This window comes from Pelmatolapia mariae, linkage group LG9 (genome assembly GCF_036321145.2).
Source record: "Pelmatolapia mariae isolate MD_Pm_ZW linkage group LG9, Pm_UMD_F_2, whole genome shotgun sequence".
In the NCBI taxonomy this organism is placed as follows: Eukaryota; Metazoa; Chordata; class Actinopteri; order Cichliformes; family Cichlidae; genus Pelmatolapia; species Pelmatolapia mariae.
Window position 1 is genome coordinate 36,103,500 of NC_086235.1, and position 24,678 is coordinate 36,128,177.

The 24,678-nt window shown below is 41.7% G+C and overlaps 1 protein-coding gene across 2 annotated transcripts in view; it reads left to right on the forward strand.

The window, feature by feature from the left end:
* LOC134634915 (phospholipid phosphatase-related protein type 5-like) overlaps positions 1–24,678 on the forward strand; it is a 123,435-nt gene that overhangs the window by 78,281 nt on the left and 20,476 nt on the right. For both annotated transcript variants that reach the window (XM_063484375.1, XM_063484376.1), the window contains exons 4-5: positions 15,377–15,553; positions 17,743–17,877. In XM_063484375.1, coding sequence (XP_063340445.1) covers positions 15,377–15,553; positions 17,743–17,877 — 312 coding nt within the window. The remainder of the gene's footprint in view (positions 1–15,376; positions 15,554–17,742; positions 17,878–24,678) is intronic.

The following is a 24,678-nucleotide window of genomic DNA, read 5'->3' on the forward strand; positions in this document are numbered from 1 at the left end:
TTTTGTAATAAAGGATATTTTTCACAGACAATGGGGACACAACATGTGGTGAAGTAAGAAGTGGATTTTGTAGTCCAACTACAGCTTCAGTCATGATCATGACTGAAGCATTAATTAATGGCAGGACTTCTTTGAGCAGTGTTGTAGGAATGGGGTCTAAAAGACACGTTGATGGTTTGGAGGAAGTAATTATTGAAGTTAACTCAGAAAGATCAATTGGAGAAAAAGAGTCTAAATGAACATCAATGGTACTGAAAGTAGCTGTAGATAATATTACATCTGTGAGATGATTATTGGTAATTTTTTCTCTAATGATTAAAATTTTATTTGTGAAGAAGTTCATGAAGTCATTACTAGTTAGCGTTAAAGGGATGTTTGGCTCAGTAGAGCTCTGACTGTTTGTCAGCCTGGCTACAGTGCTGAAGAGAAACCTGGGGTTGTTCTTATTTTCTTCAATCAGTGATGAATAGTAAGATGTTCTGGCTTTGCGGAGGGCTTTCTTATAAAGCAACAAACTATTTCTCCAGGCTAAATGATGATCCTCTAAATTTGTGACACGCCATTTCCTCTCGAGCCGATGAGTTATCTCAGTGGGCATTTTGACAGTTATACCAGGGAGTCAAGTCCTTCTGATTTGAGGCCTTAATTTTCACAGGAACTAAAGTATCCAGAGTCGTACATAGTGAGGAGGTAAAATTATTAACAAGATGACTGACTTCTGTGGGAGTAGGCTGTGATGCTTCAGTGAATGACATTTCACCACTTGTAATTTTTTATGAAATATATTTCATATATTATCTTCAGTGTTGGCCTTGCCATCATGTTTATATTCTTAATGTGAAATAAGCATGAACCACACTGGCTAACTGTTCTGTTCTTGCAGTGAGTTTCCATCTTCAAAGCCAGACACTTTACACTTCTCCAATAAAAACAAGGCGTAACTTTTCTTGACTTTCTTGACGCTTCTCATAACTAATTGTTGCAAACATCCGTATTAACATTAACAGTCTCCAACTGATCTAAAACCAAAATACTTTGACTTGAATGACAAAAAAAATACAGTCACTGTACCCTCAAATATCAGTTATTTAGGCTTCAATTAAATTTTAACAAACTAAAAATGTTAGTTTAATAACATTTAAAATACGAAGTATACCAAAGAATACTCTCAGACAGATTGTTACCAAGGCAACAATGTAAAAGAATAATTCACAGAGGAACAAGCTAGTCACACCATGTTGTCTTCCATACCACTGACTACAACTGATTGCACTTTCTTAACACCAGAAGGTGGCACTGTGGTTCACAACACCTCTCAAACATTTTCATCCTCTCACGCTGAGAGCGGAACACAAACTGTCTTTCAGCTAAAAGTACACAGCCTAACAATCTTGTTTTTATAGGGTCATGGTCTCGTAGCAGTAGATGCATCACATACCCGTGAAACATAACAGTTTACTCCAGTAAAAGTAAAACGAATTAGAAGATAGAAGATTTTTCACCTCATCTCTGTAAAATGATGCTGTAAAAATGTCTCTAGCTGATAGTTTAGCAGTTGCTAGGCAACTGGAGCATTGAATTGAAGGCTGGACAATCCCATTTAACAGCCCCTTAGTTTGGGCCTTTGCAGTCTTCACATCCTTTGAAGGATGCAGCCCAGGAATTGGGAAGCCACTACAGTAACTTAGTAACACAGAGACAAGACCTCAATACCCTCAAACTGGATTAAAAACAACTAACTACCTAAAAAAAACACCACAACCACACACAAACTGTGTTAAGGTTGAAAAGCTGAACTAGCTCAACAGCATTATGAGAGAAAGCAAAACTCAGTGTCACCCACAATCTCTACCATGTCAATCATAGCCACAAGCTTCAGCCTCATTCCCAGCAACCCTCTGTCCAGCCTTGCCCTCAGTTATCTCCATGATAACACCACTACACAAGCAAAATAAATATAGAAATACATGTGAAAATAACCCCTAACCAGAAAATTAATTTAAAATAAACAGGGATTGAAACTAAACACTAAAACTCTGTATGCATTTCAACATTGTGAAGGTTATAATTTGTCACTTTCAGGCTCAGGTTGTTTAGGTAACGGTCTATGTATTTATCACCAGGTCATATGTAAATCACCTGTATTCCTCACTCTCATTGACAGTACCCCACCCACTTCCCGTCACCCACAGTTTTTTCGCACAGTCTTCGGAAGTCGTAGAATATCATTCTCTTTCTATGGTCTTTCATCACTACATCACTGTCTATCACTTCCAGTACGTATGTAGATTAAGACTCAAAATTACCAATGGGAATTAATTCAATTTATTTAAACAGCACCGAATCACAAAAACAGTCACCTAAAGGCGCATTATATTGTAAGGTAGACCCTACAATAATACATACAGAGAAAAACCCAACAATCATATGACCCCCTATGAGCAAGCACTTTGGCGACAGTGGGAAGGAAAAACTCCCTTTTAACAGGAAGAAACCTCCGACAGAACCAGGCTCAGGGAGGGGCGGGGCCATCTGCTGTGATTGGTTGGGGTGAGAGAAGGAAGACAGGATAGAGACATGCTGTGGAAGAGAGACAGAGATTAATAACAGATATGATTCAATGCAGAGAGGTCTATTAACACATAGTGAGTGAAGAAGCTGACTAAAGAAAAAATACTCAGTGCATCATGGGAATCCCCCAGCAGCCTACAACTATTGGAGCATAACTAAGGGTCACCTGGTCCAGCCCTAACTATATGCTTCAGCAAAAAGGAAAGTTTTAAGCCTAATCTTAAAAGTAGAGATAGTGTCTGTCTCCTGAATCCAAACTGGAAGCTGGTTCCACAGACGAGGGGCCTGAAAACTGAAGGCTCTGCCTCCCATTCTACTTTTAAATACTCTAGGAACAACAAGTAAGCCTGCAGTGTGAGAGCGAAGTGCTCTAATAGGGTGATATGGTACTACAAGGTCATTAAGATAAGATGGGGCCTGATTATTTAAGACCTTGTATGTGAGGAGCAGGATTTTGAATTCTGGATTTAACAGGAAGCCAATGAAGGGAAGCCAATACAGGAGAAATCTGCTCTCTCTTTCTAGTCCCTGTCAGGACTCTTGCTGCAGCATTTTGGATTAATTGAAGGCTTTTCAGGGAGTTTTTAGGACTTCCTGATAATAATGAATTACAGAAGTCCAGCCTGAAAGTAATGAATGCATGAACTAGTTTTTCAGCGTCACTCTGAGACAGGATATTTCTAACTTTAGAGATGTTGCAGAAGTGGAAGAAAGCAGTCTTACATATTTGTTTAATATGTGCGTTGAAGGACATGTCCTGGTCAAAAATGACTCCAAGGTTCCTCACAGTGTTACTGGAGGCCAAGGTAATGCCATGGCAAAGCTTGCCATCACCAGTGTGTGAATGTGTGTGTGAATGGGTGGATGACTAGATGTGTAAAGCGCTTTGGGGTCCTTAGGGACTAGTAAAGCGCTATACAAATACAGGCCATTTATCCAGAGTAAGAATCTGGTTAGATACCATATTCCTAAGATTTTCAGGGCCGAATAAAATAACCTCAGTTTGATTTGAATTAAGAAGCAGAACGTTAGTGGCCATCCAGGTCTTTATGTCTTTAAGACATTTCTGCAGTTTAACTAATTGGTGTGTGTTATCTGGCTTCATGGACAGATAGAGCTGCGTATCATCTGCATAGCAGTGAAAATGTATGCTATGTCTTCTAATGATACTGCCTAAGGGAAGCATGTATAATGTAAACAGAATTGGTCCTAGCACTGAACCCTGTGGAACATCATAATTGACCTTAGTGGGTGAAGAAGAAGACAATCGACTTCTGTTGGAGTAGCGTTCAGGTAGCTGCTCTGCTCTGTGTTGGTCGAAGATGATAACAGTGGGTGGATTATATTCTTAAACTTAGTTACAGCACTTTCAGAAAGACATCTACTGTGATAAAGTCTACTCTCCACTGCTGTGTAATCAATTATTGTAAATGTAAATGTTATCAGGAAATGATCAGACAGCAGAGGGTTTTCAGGAAACACTGTTAAATGTTCAGTTTCTATGCCATATGTTAAAACAAGATCTAGAGTGTGATTAAAGTGGTGGGTGGGTTCTTTTACATTTTGAGAGGAGTGGGCAAGGCTGAGCATCAGGCTTTCAAATGAATTAGAAGTCTGTCTGGGTCTTTGGTTGATTAATAGGCTGGTGTGAAAAATTGCTGCCACACCGCCCCCTCGGCCTGTGCTTCGAGGTTTCTGGTAGTTAGAATGACTCGAGGGTGTTGATTCATTTAAACTAACATAATCATCCTGCTGCAACCAGGTTTCTGTAAGGCAGAGTAAATCGATTTGTTGATCAATTATTAAGTCATGTACTAACAGAGACTTGGAGGAGAGAGACCTAATATTTAATAATCCACATTTCACTGTTTTACTCTTTGGTTCAGATGTGGATACTGTATTGTTCTTTCTTTGTGATTTTTTATGTTTAAGTTGTTTGTTGCTGGTTTTTAGTTTGTTTTTTGTCTGTTTGGGAGCTGACACAGTCTCTATGGAGATGGGTTTTTGGGGGGGTAGCAGGAGGAGAGAAGCTGCAGAGAGGCGTGTAAGACTGCAACTCTGCTTCCTGGTCCCAACTCTGGATAGTCATATTTTGGGGGGTTTAATAAATTGGTCCATATGACATTTCTGCACTGCTTGGGCGAAGGCAAACTCAGAAACAGCGTTTACCCCCACCCGCTGAGTCAGGCCATCTAGGACACAAACAAACAAAAAGAAGAAAAAAAGGCCAAATTACAGCTTAAATATGAATAACATCTTGTCTATTGTCTTCAGCAGGGAGAAAGCATCTAAACTACTAGGCTGATTAAAATGAAAGTCACAAGGCAGAAATCAGCAAACTGCTGCCTCACTTTGATTCTCAAAGAGCCATTAGCTAAAAAGCTCAAAGCCTATAAAGATAAAATGAATAAACTAAACTATTTCCAGTGAAATGCATTTCTGTTCCTATGTGTTGGATCTGCCAACGATAGCCTGCTGTTGTATATTCAAGCAGAACATACAGGAGAAGGCCATTTTTAAGCAGTTTAACCGAATTTGATAATCTCTAAAGTTCTGGGTTACAAAAGTCCCACAACCTTTAAGAACTTACCATTGCTTTATTTGCCTCCGGTCATTGCAGTTCATCTCATCTATGTTGTTAAATGGCAAATCCAGAGGCAATACCCCAGCATCAACAGGTTCAGTGCTGCAGGATTAACGGAAGGCTCTGTTACCGTAATTATAAGTTTTTGGATGGCTGCATCTATTGAAAAGAACAATAACACAAAGAATACTGGCTTGTGATAAACTGGATAAGCATTGTGATGAGAAAATCAACTATATCCATAAGTGATGGCTTCACATTTTGCATTCAGGTTTAAGTAGTTCAATCTGTTAAAACTGTTTACAATTTAGCCTTTTACATATAAATGAAAACCTATGTAAAATGTCAAAGTACAACATTTTAGAATTTGCCTCAGACTCTCTGGAATATAAAAAAGCAAAATATGATGATATTCAGTAGCATAAATTAGTGTTTTGAAGTTAAGATTACAATGAAATTGTGATGCAGCTCATTGTTTCAAAGCATACCGTTGTTAGAGAAGGCACTGAACGCAGACTATGTGCTGGGGAGGTCGCATAGCTGTGTAGGTTGGCGAAAGGAGCCGGCAGCTGGCCGGGGCATCATGATGGTTGCTAGTAGTGGGTTGGGGGGCAGACTGCAGAGTGGTGGAGGCTGTTTAGAAAAAAAAAATTAAAATTAAAGATTACATACACGTCGTCTACAAAGGTTCCTGTTCTCACACACACATATATACACACACACTAAACATTACATTAGTACCTGGTACTTTCACACGTGGTGCCTGGGGAAACCTTTTATTTTGGAGGTTGCTCATCATCAGAGTCTGTAACTGTATAAGGGATTTGGTCTAAAAGAAAACAAAACATTAGTATTGAACTGCATTGTGTTTTTTGCTTATTTTGCCTTAAGTTACAGTAAAATTTACAACATCACACAAAAATGGTAAACTAACAATAATTTGAAGACATGAGTATCTTACTTGTTTATGGTTGGATTGTACTTTACTGATCTGAATTGAGAAAATGAAAAAAAAAAGCACAATGTCAATAAAAAGAGGAAAAACATGATACTCTAGATAAGTTCCAGGTAGGGTATGACATGAAAATGTTTTCTTTGTTCAGTGTTGGTATTGTCTGTGAAATTTATACTTTTCTCCTTCTGTTTAAGTTAGCTTTAGTAATATCATACATACGTCGACCTTCAAATAACGAATAACTAAAAATCAACATCAGTTCAATGTCTCCTTGCTATTTGGGTAACTTTATGAATAAAATAAAGTTCACTATCAGTAACATCATAGCACCCACCCAGCTGTATAGAAACTCCATCATGCTAGCTAGTACGCAGTACGAGTTATTGTAACTGACTGTAAAAAGTCAGCACAATGAAAATAAACTCCACCTAAACTTGGTTTATACACTGTAAAATCTAATTAGTTCCCAGAACTCAAAAAAATTATGGAAACTCGTTGCCTCAAAAAAATTGAGTAAAGCTTAGCTAAAAATGACTAAGTTAGGACAACGTATTTATTTTGAGTATTCTGTACAAGCTCATTTGTTCCCAGAACTCAAAAAAATTGGATCAAGTTTAAGTAAGATGACCAAGTTAGGGCAACTTACTCATTTTGAGTACACCCTACTCAAAATGTACACAGCCGTGTTAGTTCCCAGAACTCAAAAAAATTATGGAAACTCGTTGCCTCAAAAAAACTAAGTAAAGCTTACTTAGGATGACTGTTAGGACAACTTATACATTGCAAGTCTGCAGTATTAAGAATAACTTGATATTTCTGACTTTCTGACAATACTAATTTTTTACCTACTGACAAACATTTCAAGTTCAACTAAATGAAAAAACAATTTGTGGTACCATGAATATCATTAAAAATAATTAACAACACTTTTGTAATGATGTTAAAATGAGCACAACTTTTATTTTCAAACACAACAAAGTACAACAGCCAACATACTGGACACTGTTCTGCTGAATAAAAATGATATTGCCATCACTGTTATAATCTTACAACGAAACAAAGTCTTAGATGTAATTATTCTGAAAATAAGTTTAGGCCTACCACAAGTTTGTTTTGTACTTACATTATTTATATAATCAACATAAAATATTTATTGTTCTGTCACAAGTGCAGTCTCTAATTTAAACAACACATTTGTTTTTCATTCCAACACAGGAGCTGGAATGTTGTAATATTTTAAGGATGGCTTGTTTCCAGTCCAGGCATTACTGCCTGAATGACTGTCATGGATCGAGGTGATCCAAATGTAGGTGCAGAAGAAAGTCTTTAACTTCCCTTAAGCACAGTGGCAGTGGATGTGGGTTGGAGATGCAATGAGCTTGAACCTGCAGGCGACCATCTTCACTGACCACACCATCTGTGATGGAGGACTCATCTCTCCTGGTGTCCTGCAAGCAAACAATCATATTTTTTGGAACATGAACTTAATTGCTTTCTTAAAACATTTTTTCTGCATTTGGTATAGAACAGACTCCAATTTAGACAATCTCAGGCTCCCTCCCCGCCGGAGAGGTGACATTCAATGTCCCAAATTGTCAGTCTGGATAGCCGTGACCACCACGCAACACACAATAATGTCATGAAAGCATCATTTTAAAAAGGGCTATGCAAACATGGCCAATAACTTTCATTCTAATGATGTGCAAAATGATTTTGGGCACAAAACAAATTTTGCTGTTAGAAAACTTGCAGACTTCACTATATACAGTGTAGACTCTCTAAACTAAGTTTGGGGGATGTGATCTTTCAAGAAATGCAGACCAAACTGTTGTTGTTTGTTTACTTACACAGCATGTCTTGTAGAATTAACTGGAGTCACAGCAACAGCACAGTGCAGTCATATCTCAAGTCTAATAACAGAAGACAGGAAAAGATCAGTAAAGAAACAACTTCCCCAAACCAAAGCACAAATAAAACAATAAGTAAGACAGGCTGATCTAAAGTATGATTAAAGTTCAGCCTGATTAATATAAATGTCACTGACAGTTGCTAATATATTGGAAAACCAAAAATACTTACCACTGAGTTGATGTCTTCCTGTCCAACAGCAGGAGTGCTGGTCCCGAGCCTCAAAGACAGTAAGAAGCAAGCAGAGGGAGAAAAAACAGAACATATTTCAGAAACTGATTTGATCCTTAATGGCTGTGCAATCATTGTAACATAGAGTTCGCTTATGTTGTTAAATAAAGGCTAGATTTGACATTAATAGATGCCACAGATGTTCTAAAGCTGCCACAAAGCATGAAAAAATAGACGTCTCCGAAAACGTCGGAGCATTTTTGCAAATATGTGATGTCTTGATAAATCGAGCAGATATTTGAAATTCACACAGCTACATTCTTGCCTGAAAATATCTTAAAAGTTTATTTTGTGACCCAGAAAAAGTAATACGTTTTTCAGCAGTGCTCCTCCGCCATTGCCGCGCTTACAAGTGCGCACAGGCTCCGACAACCGTGGCCGACAAATGCGATCCTCTTTTTCACCAGACCCTTTCTGGGTCAGAAAATAACATTTTAAGATATTTTCAGGCGAGAATGTAGCTGTATAATGCTCAAATATCTACTTAATTTATCAAAATATCACATATTTGCAAAAGTGCTTCCACGTTTTCGGAGAGCTCCGTTATCCACCCCCCACACCCACACCCACCCCACCCCTAACGGCTGCACCTCCCAAAGAATTTTGTCTGGGCTCTTATCTCACTTATTTATTTCAAACAATCAACAAAAAAATTCACCGACGTAGTTTTATGTAAGGTTTTTAAGGCTGTGGTGTTAATTTTTAAGTAACATGAGCCCAGCGGCAGCAGCAACGCTAGGCTAACACTAACTAGCTAGCAAGATTATAAACCTGGTGCTAAACTAAGAGAAGCCACAAAATCAGTTTGAATAAGAGTAAACATTTACTCACCAAGTCAGTAAAGATCCACAGCAATGACAACAATAATATCTCCAGGTTTGCTCAATATATTCCATAACAAATGCTGGCGCCATGAACATGCGGACTGATCCGGGAGGGAGGAGAACGGCAGTCACGTGGCATTTTCAAAACACATCTTTCATCCTTCCGCCCTGAGAAGCAAAACTTCCAGCTTACTTAGTTTTTCTAAGTTAGGACAGCTCAAATAAATCGAGTTTATCAGCATTTTTGCATAAAAAGTACTGGTAACTTATTTAAATTGAGTTCTAATAACAAATTGATAAAAATTGAGTTCAGCCTATTTAATATTTTTAATTAAACACAATATTACATTTTACAGTGTATCTGACCCAGATAGACTGCAGGTCATAACTTCTTACCTGAAGATCAGTTCACCTGACACTCGGACCGGCGGCCGCCTCGGGTCTCTCCTCCTCCTGCCTCCCCTTTCCCTCATCCACCTGCTGGCCTCTGTGGAAGCTCCACCACAGCCACCACCAAACAACTGAGTTATTTTTACACATCTGCCAGCATCTGGCCAATCCACCACCTTTCATTGTTTATACCGTTACTAAAAAAAAAAAAAAAATCATCGGCCCATAAAAACGAAAAATCACCATCGGCCCACCAGGCAAATGCCCAGCTATGGTTGTGCCATCACTGCCATCAGTTAACCCTTCGTGTGCCAGCTGTGGCACGCGTGCTCAGGGTTGCCGACCCCTGAGTTACACTATGAAGCAAGGCAAGGCAAGGCAAGGCAAGGCAAGTTTATTTATATAGCACAATTCAACAACAAGGTGATTCAAAGTGCTTTACAGAGACATTAAAAACAAAAACAAATAAAAAGCATGATTTAAAATTGATTAAGACAAGCAAACAAACAAACAAACAAACAAACAAAACAGTATTTAAAATCAAAAATCAAAACAGTAGATAAAATCAGAACAGTAGATAAAATCAGAACAGTAGATAAAGTCAGTAGTTAAAATGTAAGTTTTGAAATTTAAGCTTAAAAGTGTGGATTTGGTGCTTTATTCAAAAGCAGCTGAGAATAGGTGAGTCTTCAACCTGGATTTAAATAAACTGAGTGTTTCAGCTGATCTGAGGCTTTCTGGGAGTTTGTTCCAGATATATGGAGCATAAAAGCTGAATGCAGCTTCTCCGTGTTTGGTTCTGACTCTGGGAACTGATAAAAAACCGGATCCAGATGACCTGAGGGATCTGGAAGGTTCATACTGGGTCAGGAGGTCACTGATGTATTTTGGTCCTAAACCATTCAGAGCTTTATAAACCAGCATCAGAACTTTAAAGTCTATCCTCTGACGGACAGGCAGCCAGTGTAAAGACCTCAGAGCTGGACTGATGTGGTCCACTTTTTTGGTCTTAGTGAGGACTCTAGCAGCAGAGTTCTGAATGAGCTGTAGTTGTCTGACTGATTTTTTAGGTAGACCTGTAAAGATGCTGTTACAGTAATCAAGCCTGCTAAAGATGAATGCATGGACTAGTTTTTCCAGGTCCTGTTGAGACATCAGATCTTTTATCCTTGAAATATTCTTGAGGTGATAGTAAGCCGATTTTGTTATTGTCCTAATGTGTTTTTCTAAGTTTAGGTCTGCATCCATCACTACACCCAAATTTCTCGCCTGGTTGGTGGTTTGTAGGTGTATAGATTGAAGTTCTCTGGTGACCTGTAATCGTTTTTCTTTGGCACCAAAGACTATTACTTCAGTTTTGTTTTTGTTTAGCTGGAGAAAATTGTGGCACAACAGTCATTAGTTTCCTCAATGCATTTACCAAGAGCCTGTACAGGGCCTCGGTCTCCTGGTGACATTGTGATATATATTTGTGTGTCATCTGCATAGCTATGATAGTTTATTTTGTTGTTCTTTATAATCTGTGCCAGTGGGAGCATGTAGATGTTAAACAGAAGGGGTCCCAAGATGGAACCTTGGGGAACTCCACATGTGATACTTGTCTGCTCAGATGTGAAGTTACCTATTGATACAAAGTATTTCCTGTTTTCTAAGTATGTTTTGAACCAGTTTAGTACAGTTCCTGAAAGACTTGCCCAGTTCTCCAGTCGTTTGAGTAATATGTTGTGGTCAACTGTATCAAATGCTGCACTGAGATCCAGTAAAACTAAGACTGACATTTTTCCACTGTCTGTATTCAGACATATGTCATTAAACACTTTGGTCAGAGCGGTTTCAGTGCTGTGGTTCTGTCTAAAACCTGACTGGAAGGCATCATAGCAGTTATTCTGTGTTAAGAAGTAATTGAGCTGTTGAGAAACTGCTTTTTCAATGATCTTACTTAAAAATGGGAGGTTTGAGATCGGCCTGTAGTTATTCATTTGTGTCTTGTCAAGATTGTCCTTTTTCAGTATAGGTTTAATTACAGCAGTTTTTAGTGATTCTGGAAACACACCTGACGTTAAAGAAAAGTTTATGATCTGTAACAGGTCTGACTCCAAAGTCTTTGAGACCTTTTTGAAAAAACTTGTTGGCAGGACATCTAAACAGCAAGAGGAGGAGTTCAGTTGACCTAAGATGTCCTCCAGGTCTTTGTTGTTAATAGGGTGAAACTGTTTGATGGTGTTTAAACAGTTTTTTGGTGGACACAGTACATGTCCTGGATCTGCTGTTGATGTACCAATTGCTTGTCTAATCTTTTGGATTTTTTCTGTGAAGAATTTGGCAAAGTCATTGCAGGCCATGGTCGAATGAAGTTCAGCTGCCACTGACACAGGAGGGTTTGTTAGTCTGTCAACTGTAGAAAATAAGACCCGAGCATTATGACTGTTTTTGGTGATGATGTCAGAGAAGTAGGACCTCCTTGCACTCCTCAGTTGTAAATTATAATTGTGAAGTTTCTCTTTATAGATGTCATAATGAACCTGGAGGTTTGTTTTTCTCCATCTGCGCTCAGCTTTCCTACACTCTCTTTTTTCATTTTTCACCAGTGTGGAGTTTCTCCATGGAGACTTCTTCCTTCCAGAGATAACCTTCACCTTAATGGGAGCAATAGTGTCCATTACATTTAACATTTTAGCATTGAAGCTAGTGACGAGCTCATTGACTGAACCTCTGGACAGGTCAGGTGTTAATGGGAAGACCTGGTTAAAGATCTCACTACTGTGTTCAGTTATACACCGTTTTGTGATCACTGCTGTTGATATATTTGTGTGGGCTGAAATTTTACTTTCAAAGAAAACACAGTAATGATCAGACAGGCCCACATCAGACACAGTAACCTTTGAAATGCTCAGGCCCTTGGAGATCAGTAGGTCAAGAGTGTGTCCTCTATTATGTGTGGCCTCTGTTACATGCTGAGTCAGCCCAAAGTTGCCCAGAGTGTTACTCAGGTCTTTAGTCCCTTTGTCCTGAGGGTTGTCCACATGGATGTTAAAATCCCCAACAATAATTACACAGTCGAAATCAACACAGATCACAGACAGCAGTTCACTGAGGTCATTAAAAAAGTCTGTGCAGTATTTGGGAGGCCTGTAAACATTAAGAAACACAACTTTGGATGGGGCCTTCAGCTGTAACGCCACATATTCAAAAGACTGAAAACTTCCAGGAGATAGCTGCTTACATTGAAATGATTCATTAAATAAGACGGCAACCCCTCCTGCTCACCCTGGCCTCACTGATAAAACTGTAGTTAGGAGGGGTCGTCTCGATGAGAACAGCTCCACTGTTACTTTGGTCCAACCAAGTTTCAGTTAAAAACATAAAATCAAGGCTGTGCTCAGTGATTAAATCATTAATTAAAAATGTTTTCCCAGCTAAAGATCTAACGTTTAATAAAGCCAACTTAAGTGTTTTAGAGGTATTATTTGCCCCCTCGTGTTTGGGAGCAGTCTGTGGCACACAAGGTATGTTTACTACATTTAAAGATCTTTTAGAGTGCAGCTCTTTGTGTTTTGACCAGGCCACATGTCTCCTTCTGTCACCTAAAAGTACAGAAATTTTGAAACCTTCTAATAAACAGGGTCCCAGCTTCTCCTGGGAAAAGTCACCACTGTCATAATCCTCGCAGCCCGGACCCTCCACACATCACACATCAGACTGCGGAGACAGAGCATGAAGGTGGTAAGGAGGAACTAAGGGCGGCGAGGCTGCGCAGTGTAACTTTGGTTGCTCTGTTGAGGGCGGGGCTCGATGGCGAACCTTTGGCTGCTCTGGTGGGGGGTTAATGGGGGACAAAAAGGGATTGGGCCGGGGGGTAGATCTGAGCCCAGCATTGACCCGCTCCATCATCTCCTCAGTGAATTTCAGGTGTGGGGAGGAGGGAGAAAGGGAGGGGGAGGAGGGTGATGGCCTGTCAGGGGTTTGGGGGACTGGGGAAGGTCGTGGTCCCTGGTCCTGGTCGTTGGTGTTGTTGAGAGAGGTGGAGGCAAATAGGGACCCCTCTTCTTGCCTCAGATGTCTCTCCTTTCTGAGGCTCTTCCCAGGTGGGGGCAGATGGAGCTCCTCCTCAAGGTTTCTGCTGGGCTTTGTTTGTTCTTGGAGTACTGTTTGTTCCTCTTTATTAGATAACTCCTCGTTTATCTCAGCCTTGGCACCAAGCACAGATGGATGACGTATGGAATAAAACAAGTTGGAGGTGAACAGTTTCACCCCTGACTTGTTAAAATTAAATCCATTTGCTTTAAACAGATGCCTGCGTTCCCAAAAAATATTAAAGTTGTTGATAAAATGCACTGAGTGGTCAGTACATGCTGATATAAGCCATTTATTCAGTGCAAACAATCTGCTGAATCTCTCGTCTCCTCCTCTGACGGGCGGTACAGGCCCACTGATGAATACAGCTGCATTCAGAGAGTTTACAGTATTTAGTAATCCAGTAAAGTCCCGTTTCAGAACCTCCGACTGTTGTTTGGACACATCGTTTGACCCTGTATGCAGAACAATATTTGTCACAGTTGGATATTCATCTGCAATCTGAAGAATTCTCTCCTTCAGGTTGTTGACCATATCCTTAGGAAAGCATAGGACTTTAGTGTTCTTACCGCACATCCTTTGTACATCCTTTACGGCAGAGTCACCCACAATCAGGGTTTCAGGCCTGGTTTCAGGCCTGACTTGCAAGGCAAGTCTGAGGGGGTCCAACCCTGTACTAATGAAGTGGTAGAGAGTACATATCTGTACATAGCATTTTATGTTTGGGGGGCTATGTGGGGCTGCACGGCATCAACGCATTAGCTTGGTTAGCTCGTTAACGCGTTAGCGCCATGCAGCCCCTCACACAGGGTGATCCGCGGTAATTGGCTAACGGAGATTTGCCACGTTAATGCGATTGTGGCGTGAACCTCATTTTAACGAGATTAATGCTGACAGCACTAACATAAACATAAAAGTATACTGAACAATCACACAAAAGCTGCCTTGGCTGGTTGTCGACCTAGCTTTCAAAGAAGATCCAGGATGGCAGTAAATAACAGGATGGATGCAAACAGCTCACTCGTGATTCACTTTCAACTTCCATCCATCCATTCTTCATTTTGAGCAAAGATTTACCTACAGACAACTTTAAAAGTAAAGAATCTGATTTAATATGCTTTTTATTAAGTTTGTTTTCAAATACTGACAGAAATATAAACTTTTTTGTTCTGTAGTTTCTTTGTTGTAAATAAATCTCATGGAAAGCCTGTTTATTTCCCCTTAATGGTGCTACATCTGTAAGAAAAAATGCATTTGTAGGTTTTAATTAAATTATGTTGTTTGTGCCCATGAAAAACTTGCCAAATCTTCTGTGGCAATGCCAAACACCTTGTACTGCTATTGACTCGTTTTGAGTTTCTCCTAGCCAACTTGCCATAAATCCTGATTGAAGAATAGGATGCCACGTGTCTGTTTCTTCCACATACTACTCAGGCTCTTGTTTGTTAAATGGATAGATTGTTAAATTGCCAGTATGTCTTGTTTCTTCAAACTTCAATCAGCTAATCCAATAAACAACATCAAACAAGAGTCAGTAACAGAATAAGCTGTTTGGCATTGGCAGATTTGGCAAGTTTTTCATGGGTGCAGCACACATACTCAACCACCCACTAAGAGGAAATATACAGGCTTTCCCACAAGTATAAGCTTTACTGTGAAAAAAAAAAAGTTCTTACAAGAAAGAAATGATCACCCAAATACAAACTTCCGTACTTTTTGTTCCATGTTTAGCTGCATTTTGGGATAATGTGGAATGGAGTGAAGCCAGTGATGTTACAAGACATTTCTGATGATTTAATGCTTGCTTCTCTCTGTCCTTGTATGTCTCTTTCCCTGCAGATGTATGTGACGTGTACCGTGCAGGCAAAAGGCACTCGTCTGGCTAAGCCAGTGTTGTCTCTCGGGCTAATGTGTCTGGCCTTCCTCACTGGTTTGAACCGTGTGGCTGAATACCGCAACCACTGGTCAGATGTCATCGCTGGCTTTATCATTGGCACTGCCATTGCCACTTTCCTGGTGAGACTCGTACCCAAAGCTCATGTGTACTGTAAACTAATTGAAATAACTGATTTAAGAAAGTTTTTTGTTACTCCTCAGCCATAAAAGGCTGATTGGAGTTTGTGAATGCAATAAAAATAAATAACTAGTCTGTCAAATGGAATAAAGTCTGTTCCTTCAAATATATTTAATTCCTTTACAACTCCAATCTGGAAAGTTAAACATATTAGTGTTCTGTAGTATATCAGGGTTGTTTCAAATGGGTGTACATTTGTGTGGGATTAATGGAGACTCCGTCATTTCTAGAAACTCCCACCATGCTGTCAGAAAGGAGCCGATATATAACAAATTTCCCACGTGTGGGACTAATAAAGGTTTATCTTACCTTAGGTTTATCTTACATTGATGCTTTTAAAGCATACATGTTGTTTGATGCTTGAGCTAATGAATGGTAGGTCAGAAATCTCTATATTAGTGCGTAGTGCCTGTTCTATGGCCATACCTGGAGGGTATGTTTTAACCATCCTGAGATGTATTGTAGCCTGTTGGCTAAGATGTAGTGGTGAAAGTTAGGCATATCTAGTTCTCCTTTATCTTTAGTCCTTTGTAGTGTTTTTATGCTAATCCTGGGTGGGTTTATCTTTCCACGGGAATTTAAAAATAGATGAATCCAGAGATCTAAACCACTCTGGTTTGCATAATTTGCACACTGTTAGAGCTCTGATCTACTTAAAAACAACGACGGTTTTTACAGACAGAAACATGGCTGTGCCATCGCCTCCCCGGTGTCACCTATTGTAGCCAACCTTTACATGGAGGAAATGAAAAGAAAGGCTCTTGGCTCTTTTAACCCTTTATTGACCATGGGCCCGCCGGCAGGCCCATTTTACAGGTAAATTTGAAGGGCCGGTCAATAAAGGGTTAAAGGGAGAGTGCCCAGCCACTGGTACAGATATGTAGACGACACCTGGGTCAAAATCAAAACCAAAGATGTAGAATCCTTCACTGCTCACATCAATGCTATGGAGAAAAACATCAAGTTCACCAGGCAAGACAAAAAAAGATAACTGTTTGATATTCCTGGACTGTGCCGTGCGCATTGAAGAGAATAGAAACCTCAACAATGAAGTGCTGGAAGCCCACACACATGGGCCAGCACCTCCTCTTTGACTCCCACCACCCTCTGGAACACTAACTTTGATTAATCAGGACCCTACACCACCAGGCAGAACATGTTCCCTCTAAGCCTGAAGGGAAGAAGAAGAAGGAATGTAAAGGAAGCTCTTAAAACATGCAGTTATCCTAACTGGGCTTTCTTCAAGTCAGCAAAGAAGCACAGAAAAGAAGATCAGACACCAACTAGGGAGGATAAGAAAGACAAACGCAACAACATTGTCGCCGGTGTATCTGGAAAAAAAAAAAAAAACTCAGGAGGGTCTTCTCCAAGCACGAGGTACTCCGAGGTACATCAGACCCAGCAACACACCCAGACACAAACTGGTTCATCCCAAAGACAAAACTCCTAAACACAAACTTAACAACATAGTATATGCTGTGCAGTGCACTGAGGAGTACTCAGACCTCTACACTGGAGAGACCAAACAGCCACTTCACAAACGCATGGCACAACACAGAAGAGCCACCTCCACGGGACAAGACTCTGCAGTCCATCTGCATCTAAAGGACAAAGGTCACTCTTTCGAGGATGCCAATGTTCACATTTTGGACAGAGACGACAGATGGTTTGAAAGAGGAGTGAAAGAAGCCATTTATGTCCACTGTGAGCGACCATCTTTGAACAGAGGCGGTGGTTTATGACACCAACTGTTTGCCATCATTGGGGAATAAGTGCGGAGAACAGCCGAACACAAGATCACCCTGGAGGAAAACTCCCCTGCAGCGACCCTGCTCCCTGGAAAATGTTTCAGGTTCTGGGGACACACCGCCGCAGAACAGGGGTAATACCTGAGGTTCAGTGGAGACAGCAACCTGGGATGCAGGACTCTCGGAAGCAGGGGATGGAGCTGGCATAGGCATGGTGGATCATTACTTTTCTTAAAAATGCACAGAAAAGAAGACCAGACACCAACTAGGGAGGATCAGAAAGATGAATGCAACAACTATATATTTTGTTGGTACTGTGTGTATGTGCCACATTGGCCATAGAACCATACTAATTTAAAGATGTGTTATATTTGCGCTTGTAGGTGGTGTGTGTGGTCCATAACTTCAAAGGGAAGTTACTACTGAGCGAGGAGTCACTAGTGGAGCAGCGGCCCAATATAGCCATGTTAAACATAGGCCAAGGGGAGAGTCCGCTGGAGAAGTACATCACCTCACAGGTTGGTACTGCCCAACAGAGCACACTGCTAATTGGAATACGCTTTTTAAAAAAATACTTCATCACAATTTCACACTTTAAGAAACTGAAGCTAGTTGTTTAAAAAAGGAAATAAGTTTATAAATCAATGGACAGGAATAAATGTTGGTGTCTTAGTTAAAGACTTATGTGATCAAGAAATATTACCTCCGAAGTCAAACATCAGCCTCAAATGGGGAAAGGAGAAGTTTAATATGCTAAGGTAACCTTAAGAGTTGTAAAAACTGTCAAGACACAATGTTGGATTATACAATCGCTATAAAAATCTAAAGAGTTAGGCTGTGTGACTTTTAAAGATACCACTTCGATAAAGTCAGGAACTCAAATACAATCATATACGACACCCTGGGTAAATGCAGAACATCAAATCAAGCATGTGTGTTAGATTTTAAATACAGTGATAATGGGACTAGTGTCTTCAACCATCATTGGTAGAACGTTGGAATGTGTGCAAAAGCTGATGCATTTAAATCCACTGTATCTGATGTATGTATTAGTGTAGAAAACATATTTGACTCAGTCTGCATACCAAGCAAACATACAAGTCATGTGTAGCATGATTCCAATGTTAGGACACTTTGATCTAACTTCTACTACAGTGTTCTGGATCGTACAGTGCCGTGAAAAGTCCCATAGCTGATCACACATGTTTCAGATCATCAAAGAAATGTATAATATTATACAAAGATAACACAAGTAAATACAAAATGCAGTTTGTATAACAGGCCTATATGAAAAAGCAGCGCCCCCCCTAAAATTAATAACTGGTTGTGTCACTGATGCATATCAAGCAATTTTCACTTTTTCACGTAGAGCCTCGTAGGCTTGCATACCTGAGCTTCTTTCTATGAATAAATCAATCATCATTTAAAAACATTTTGTATTTACAAAATGTATTTGCATTAAAATAACGCAAACAACATTCTGGCAGCAATGTTTCATCCTATATTGATCTGCCATTTCCATGAGAAATAAATTAATGAAGGAGACAGAATCTAAAAATCTCCACTGAAACCCAGACTGTTGATTTGGTACATCTGGTCTGCTTAATAAGAGTTAAATGTGACATGAGAGGAGTCATCTACAATCACTCTGCAGAGTAAATGCATCAAAGTATCAAATGAAAAACATGTTATGCTGCTAACAGTCAGTACAGCACACTGTAGTGCAACAGGAAGTCACCGATTGAGTGAATTCTGTGTGGGTTCGTGGTGCATCAGGCTGCACCAGCTGACAGTAAATTTTAATGAGGATGAGACAGCTCAAGTGGAAACTATTCCATGAAGTGTGTTACAGGAGCCATCAGAGGCTCTACAGGTTCCTCTTCCCTCTCCACAGTATGGACAACCTTGTGTCACCCCGCATGCAGCACATATACCATATTTCCCTGTCTGTCGTCAACACACCTCCATACATTGTCCCATCAACTTATTAAACCCTGGCCAATCTATTCCCAGAAACAGGGCAAGCGTTTGGGAGCTGGCAGCAGCCTCAATTCTGTGCTTTCTGCCCTTGTACTTCATTTCCACTGGTACTACAGGATATCAGTGAACATCCCCAATGTACACACTTAATATCCACCTACAAATGCCCCTACCAAAGACCCTCTGGGAACCAGGTACTGTTGACTCAGGGATTGCCTTTACCCCCTTGTATTCTTTCTTGAACACTGGATGTCTCTCCTGGATCAGGGGAAGATGTCTGAGGCCTGGAGACCTGCACCACCTGGCCATCCTGCATGAGCGGCCACTTATTTCCCTTCTACAGCCACGCCACAAATCATACCTCACTGCCATGATGCCCATGTTGAAAATCCTGATTAACCATACATAAATGAGCAGTGTTGGGACTAACGCGTTATTAAGTAACGCGTTACAGTAACTACGTTATTATTGTGGTAACGAGCACAGTAACTAGTTATTATGCCAAAACCAGGAACGCGTTACTCGTTACTGGGATTTAGATAGGCTCGTTATTCGTTACTTCGTGTGGTGGATATCGCGGAGCTTCCACAGATTCAGTAACATTAGCAAGTGGTGGAGACCAGCAGGTGGATGAAGGAAAAGGGAGGCAAGAGGAGAGACCCGAGGCGGCCGCCGGTCCACATGTCAGGTGAACTGAACTTCAGGTAAGAAGTTATGACCTGCAGTCTATCGGAGTCAGATATAAACCAAGTTTAGGTGGAGTTTATTTTCGGTATGCTGACATTTTCGTACTGCGTGCTAGCTAGCATGACGGAGTTTCTATACAGCTGGGTGGGTGCTATGTTACTGATGTTGAACTTTATTTTGTTCATACGGTTAATTATTAGAGTTGCCAACCGTCCCCTAAAAAACAGAATCGTCTGGTATTCAGAGAAAATATTACGCGTTTCGTATTGAGGTGAAAAGGAACACAGCTTGTCCCGGACTTCAGCTACAATGAAAAAGACACAAAGCTGGAGCTGCACAGCTGCCTCTTCCTCTCTCATTCTCTCCCGTTTCTTTTTTTTTTTTTCTTTTTTTTTAACCTGTCCCATTTGGTTCTTTTGCCATCAGAATTATTGTCTAAAGGCGAAGAAAGATGCCCAACGAATTTACTTTACCAAATTGACCATCCCAGCCTTGCCGTAATGGTCCATTTGATTCACCTTTTATTGTTTATTTTATTTTCACTTGCTGAATACGGGACAGACTTGACTGGTGGAAAGAAAGGGGAGAAAGAAAGAGGGAAAGAAAAAAAACTGAGAAGAGGGACGGGGATAAAGGGCAAAAAACAAAAACCAACAGAATAAGCAGACAAAAAATACATATATCGATCACCTGGATCACCTGTTGAGAAAGAAAAAAGAAAGCAAGCAGAAGAAAACGAGAGTAATAAACAACATCACAATGATATATGGGAATATGACAGTAAATACTAAATATTAAACATTATTGTGCAGCACGTAAGATCGACAGCGCACAGTGTGCTTTGAGGTAGGAGCCAAAAAGGGTGTAGTTTGTGTGTGTGAGCACCTGTGTGTACACCTGTGAGCATGGACGCGCTTGTTTTTTTAAAAAGGTTCCTTCATGTAATGATCTGCTAGAGGGTGTGGGGGGCCACTGCCCCGTCCTCCAGGGCATGAAGCAGGTATGGAGGAGATCGAAACTCCAGACATCCAGAGGCCCCCAGAACACAAGAGCCCAAGGAAGACCAACAGAGGGGCAGCCGCGCCACTATCCCAGAAAGAGCTGAGGAGAGTCCCAGATGAGGGGGTCACTCAGCAGCCGCGGAGCAGAAGCCAGGGGGGGTTGCAGTGACGTGCCCGTGAGCTCCGCCGGCAGCCAGCTGCGCCTGAGTGACCGAGCCCTGGGCCGAGAGGCCGAGGGCACCCCATCCCCGAAGTGGCCCGAGCGAGCCCCAGGCTCCAGGCCCCGATAAGCAGCCGCCAAGGAGTGAGCCGGTGTGTACCTGGGCACCCATCCCCGGACACAAAGAACCACCAACGCACCGATGTCTGAGGGCGTCCGCCACCGGCAGGGGAAGTGGTGGGGGGAGATAGGCCTCCAAACCTTGGAGGGCCTGAGATGTCCCCAGAGAGGTGGCGTCTGATACCCAACCTGACATATAGACACAGACATACAGGCACACACAAATACAAACATCCATTCCCACCCTCATGCTCTCATAAGCAATTACTCCACACTCAACCAACGTGGAGACAGACATAAAGAGACGCTGTACACACAATCACACTCCCCAAGCGTACTCTAAGAACCGGGTCTAGGTACCCTTGCCCCTGGAGGGGGAAACTGCACCCAGACCCAGGTGGTGTTACCCTTTTCCCTGCAGTGGGGAGAAGCAGACTGCCCCGACTCCGCAGCAGCAGGGAGGCCCCACATTCCAGACCCCAGTCGGACGGCCAACTCCTCCTCCTAGCCCCCCCGCTCCAGCAGGCCGCAGAGAACGGGGGTGTAGGAAGACTCCAAACCTCCCTCCACCCGCTCATATGTAGTGTTGATGTATGTGTGTTCTAAGGTGCATTTAAAACCCAGGAGGGCATGGAGCTACCTGCCAGAGCAGCAGGTAAGCGTATAGCTCCTCCTGCTAGCCCTCAATGTCTACGTGTATTTAAAATTGAGAGGTGGGCAACGACGCCAGGGGTGAGGTGTACACCCTGATGGTAATTTGGAATCCGTGTAGCGTGCCCACCCCCAAGATCCTATATGTATGTGTAATGAGAGTGTGAGTAATGTGAATGTCTAAGTTGTGGGATAAAATTGAGGCAGAGGCAGCCAGAAGGGGACAGAGGGGGGGGATGCCTCCTCTGCACCCTGGTGACACACCCCTACCCCAAGGCCCTGCATGTGTGGGTGATTGTGGTGGAGCGGGAAGAGGGAGGCAGCTGGAGATGGGGAGGGAAGGAAGGGAGGGGCAAGTGACCCCTCCCTGGGGCCAGCTCCCCCGCTGACCCCAGTAGGCACCCCCATACTCTGCAACCCACCAGGGAAAGGGGGCCCAGGCCCATCCGGACTGGGGCCCAGTGCAGCAGAGCCGCCCGGCCTCACAGAGCCCAGGACAGTCCACCTGACCCCACCACAGAGAAAACTGCACCCACCCCATCATCCACTCATCTTCCAGACTACACAAGACAATAGACACCCAGGCTGAGATCTTCCTCCACCTCTCCTGTATCTCCCCCTCCTGCAGAGAGAGTTCCTGAAGAGAGGAAAGCTCCTGCAAGATGTGACAACCTCCCCCACCAGTTGAAGAGCCCCCCAGGTGTCTCGATGCACCGGCGGCACCCTGCGCCAGGGCCGGGCCCCCATACACCCACCCGCCCACAACCTCGGCAACACACCAACCAGGACCCAAGCCCCTGAGGCCCGGCCAGGGCCCCAGCCCAGAGACGGAGCGCCCCCAGAACCTCACGCCCGTCCCGGACCCACCCAGGGGCAGCCAGGCTACCAGGTCAGTAACCCACGTCCGTCAGCACAGACCCTCCCCTAGCCCCGCTGCACGCAGCCACGAGGAAACCGTCACCTAAGAGCCGACAGAGCCCCTAATTGGCCATGACCGCTACCCCGGGTTGAGCCCCCCAAGGAAGATGCTCCTGGGGAACCCCCCGACGCCCTAAGCCTGTCCCTACCCCCACACCAATCACAACAGTGAAGGTGGGACCAAACTATGACCCCCCACCCCCACTAGGTGATGGAGCTGATCAAAGGAGCCCAGAGCAATTAATCTGATGTGGTGGCAGAGGCTGTATCAAGACTAATGTAATCTAATAGATAATTTCTATATTGGTTAGAATTAAGATTATTTTTATTTTTCCAGTTCATGAGGACTGTTTTCTTGGCTATGCATAGGGCAGTGAAAACCATATGGGCTATATTCTTTTCCGTAGTGACATTATCTAAGCTGCCCAACAAACATACTAAAGGAGAAGTTGGAATGTTACATTTCAGACACTTTGATAAGTCTTCACATATCTCACGCCAAAACTTCTGAACTGGTGGACAGAACCAAAGAGCGTGGATATAATTGTCCGGTGAATTGGTTTGGCAGTGTGAGCAGTTGTTGGTAGACGTAAAGCCCATCTTGAACATCCGATGACCTGTATAGTGCACTCTATGTAGTATTTTGTATTGAATTAATTGAAGACTGGGATTTCTAATTAGATGAAAGGTTTTTAAGCAAATCTGAGACCAGAAGTTTTGGTCTAAGTTAACTGATAAATCCGCTTCCCATTTTGCAATAGGAAGTGATATTGATTCATCTGTTTTAGAAAGCATTCTGTATATTTTGGATAGTAATTTGGGGGTTTTAAGAGTAAGAAATTGAACCACACTTGGTGGTGTTTGTAGTTCAACTTGACCTGGTTTAAATCTCTTTTTTACTATGGATTTAATTTGTTGATATTCTAAAAATCTTTTCTTGTTGATCCCATATTGTGTAACTAGTCTGTCAAATGAAATAAATTCTGTTCCTTCTAGTATATGTTCTAAATATTTGATTCCTTTACCACTCCAATCTGAAAAGTTTATCATATTATTGTTCTGTAAAATGTCAGGGTTGTTCCAGATAGGTGTACGTTTGCATGGGATTAATGAGGACTCTGTCAACTTCAGAAACTCCCACCATGCTGTCAGAGAGGAGCTGATGTTGATGCTTTTGAAGCATTCATGTCGTTGGATGTTTGAGCTGATAAATGGTAGATCTGAAATCTCTAGATTATTGCAAAGTGCTTGTTCTACATCTAGCCAAGGTTCATCTAAGAGGGTATGTTTTACCTATAAGCCTATAAGCCTGTTGGGTAAGAAGTAGTGCTGAAAGTTAGGTAGTTCTAATCCTCCTTTATCCTTGGTCTTTTGTAGTGTTTTTAAGCTTATACGTGGGGGCTTATTTTTCCAAAGGAATTTGGACATATATGAATCTAGAGATCTGAACCAATGAACCAATCGGTTTAGTTGGGATCATTGAGAATAAATAATTTATTTTTGGTAATACCATCATTTTTATAGCGGCAACCCTTCCCATGAGTGATATGGGTAGACATTTCCACCTAGCCAGATCACCTTCTACTTTCTTTAACAGTGGGATATGGTTTAATTTAGTTAGATCTGCAAGCTTGGGAGAAACATTAATACCTAAATATTTTATATTTCCCGATTGCAGTGGAGTAGAAGAGGAATTATGGAAGGAGCAATTAATCGGAAGGACTGTAGATTTTGACCAGTTAATTGAGTAATCTGATATTCTTGCAAAAGAGTTTATCAATTCAATCACCCCAGAGATATTG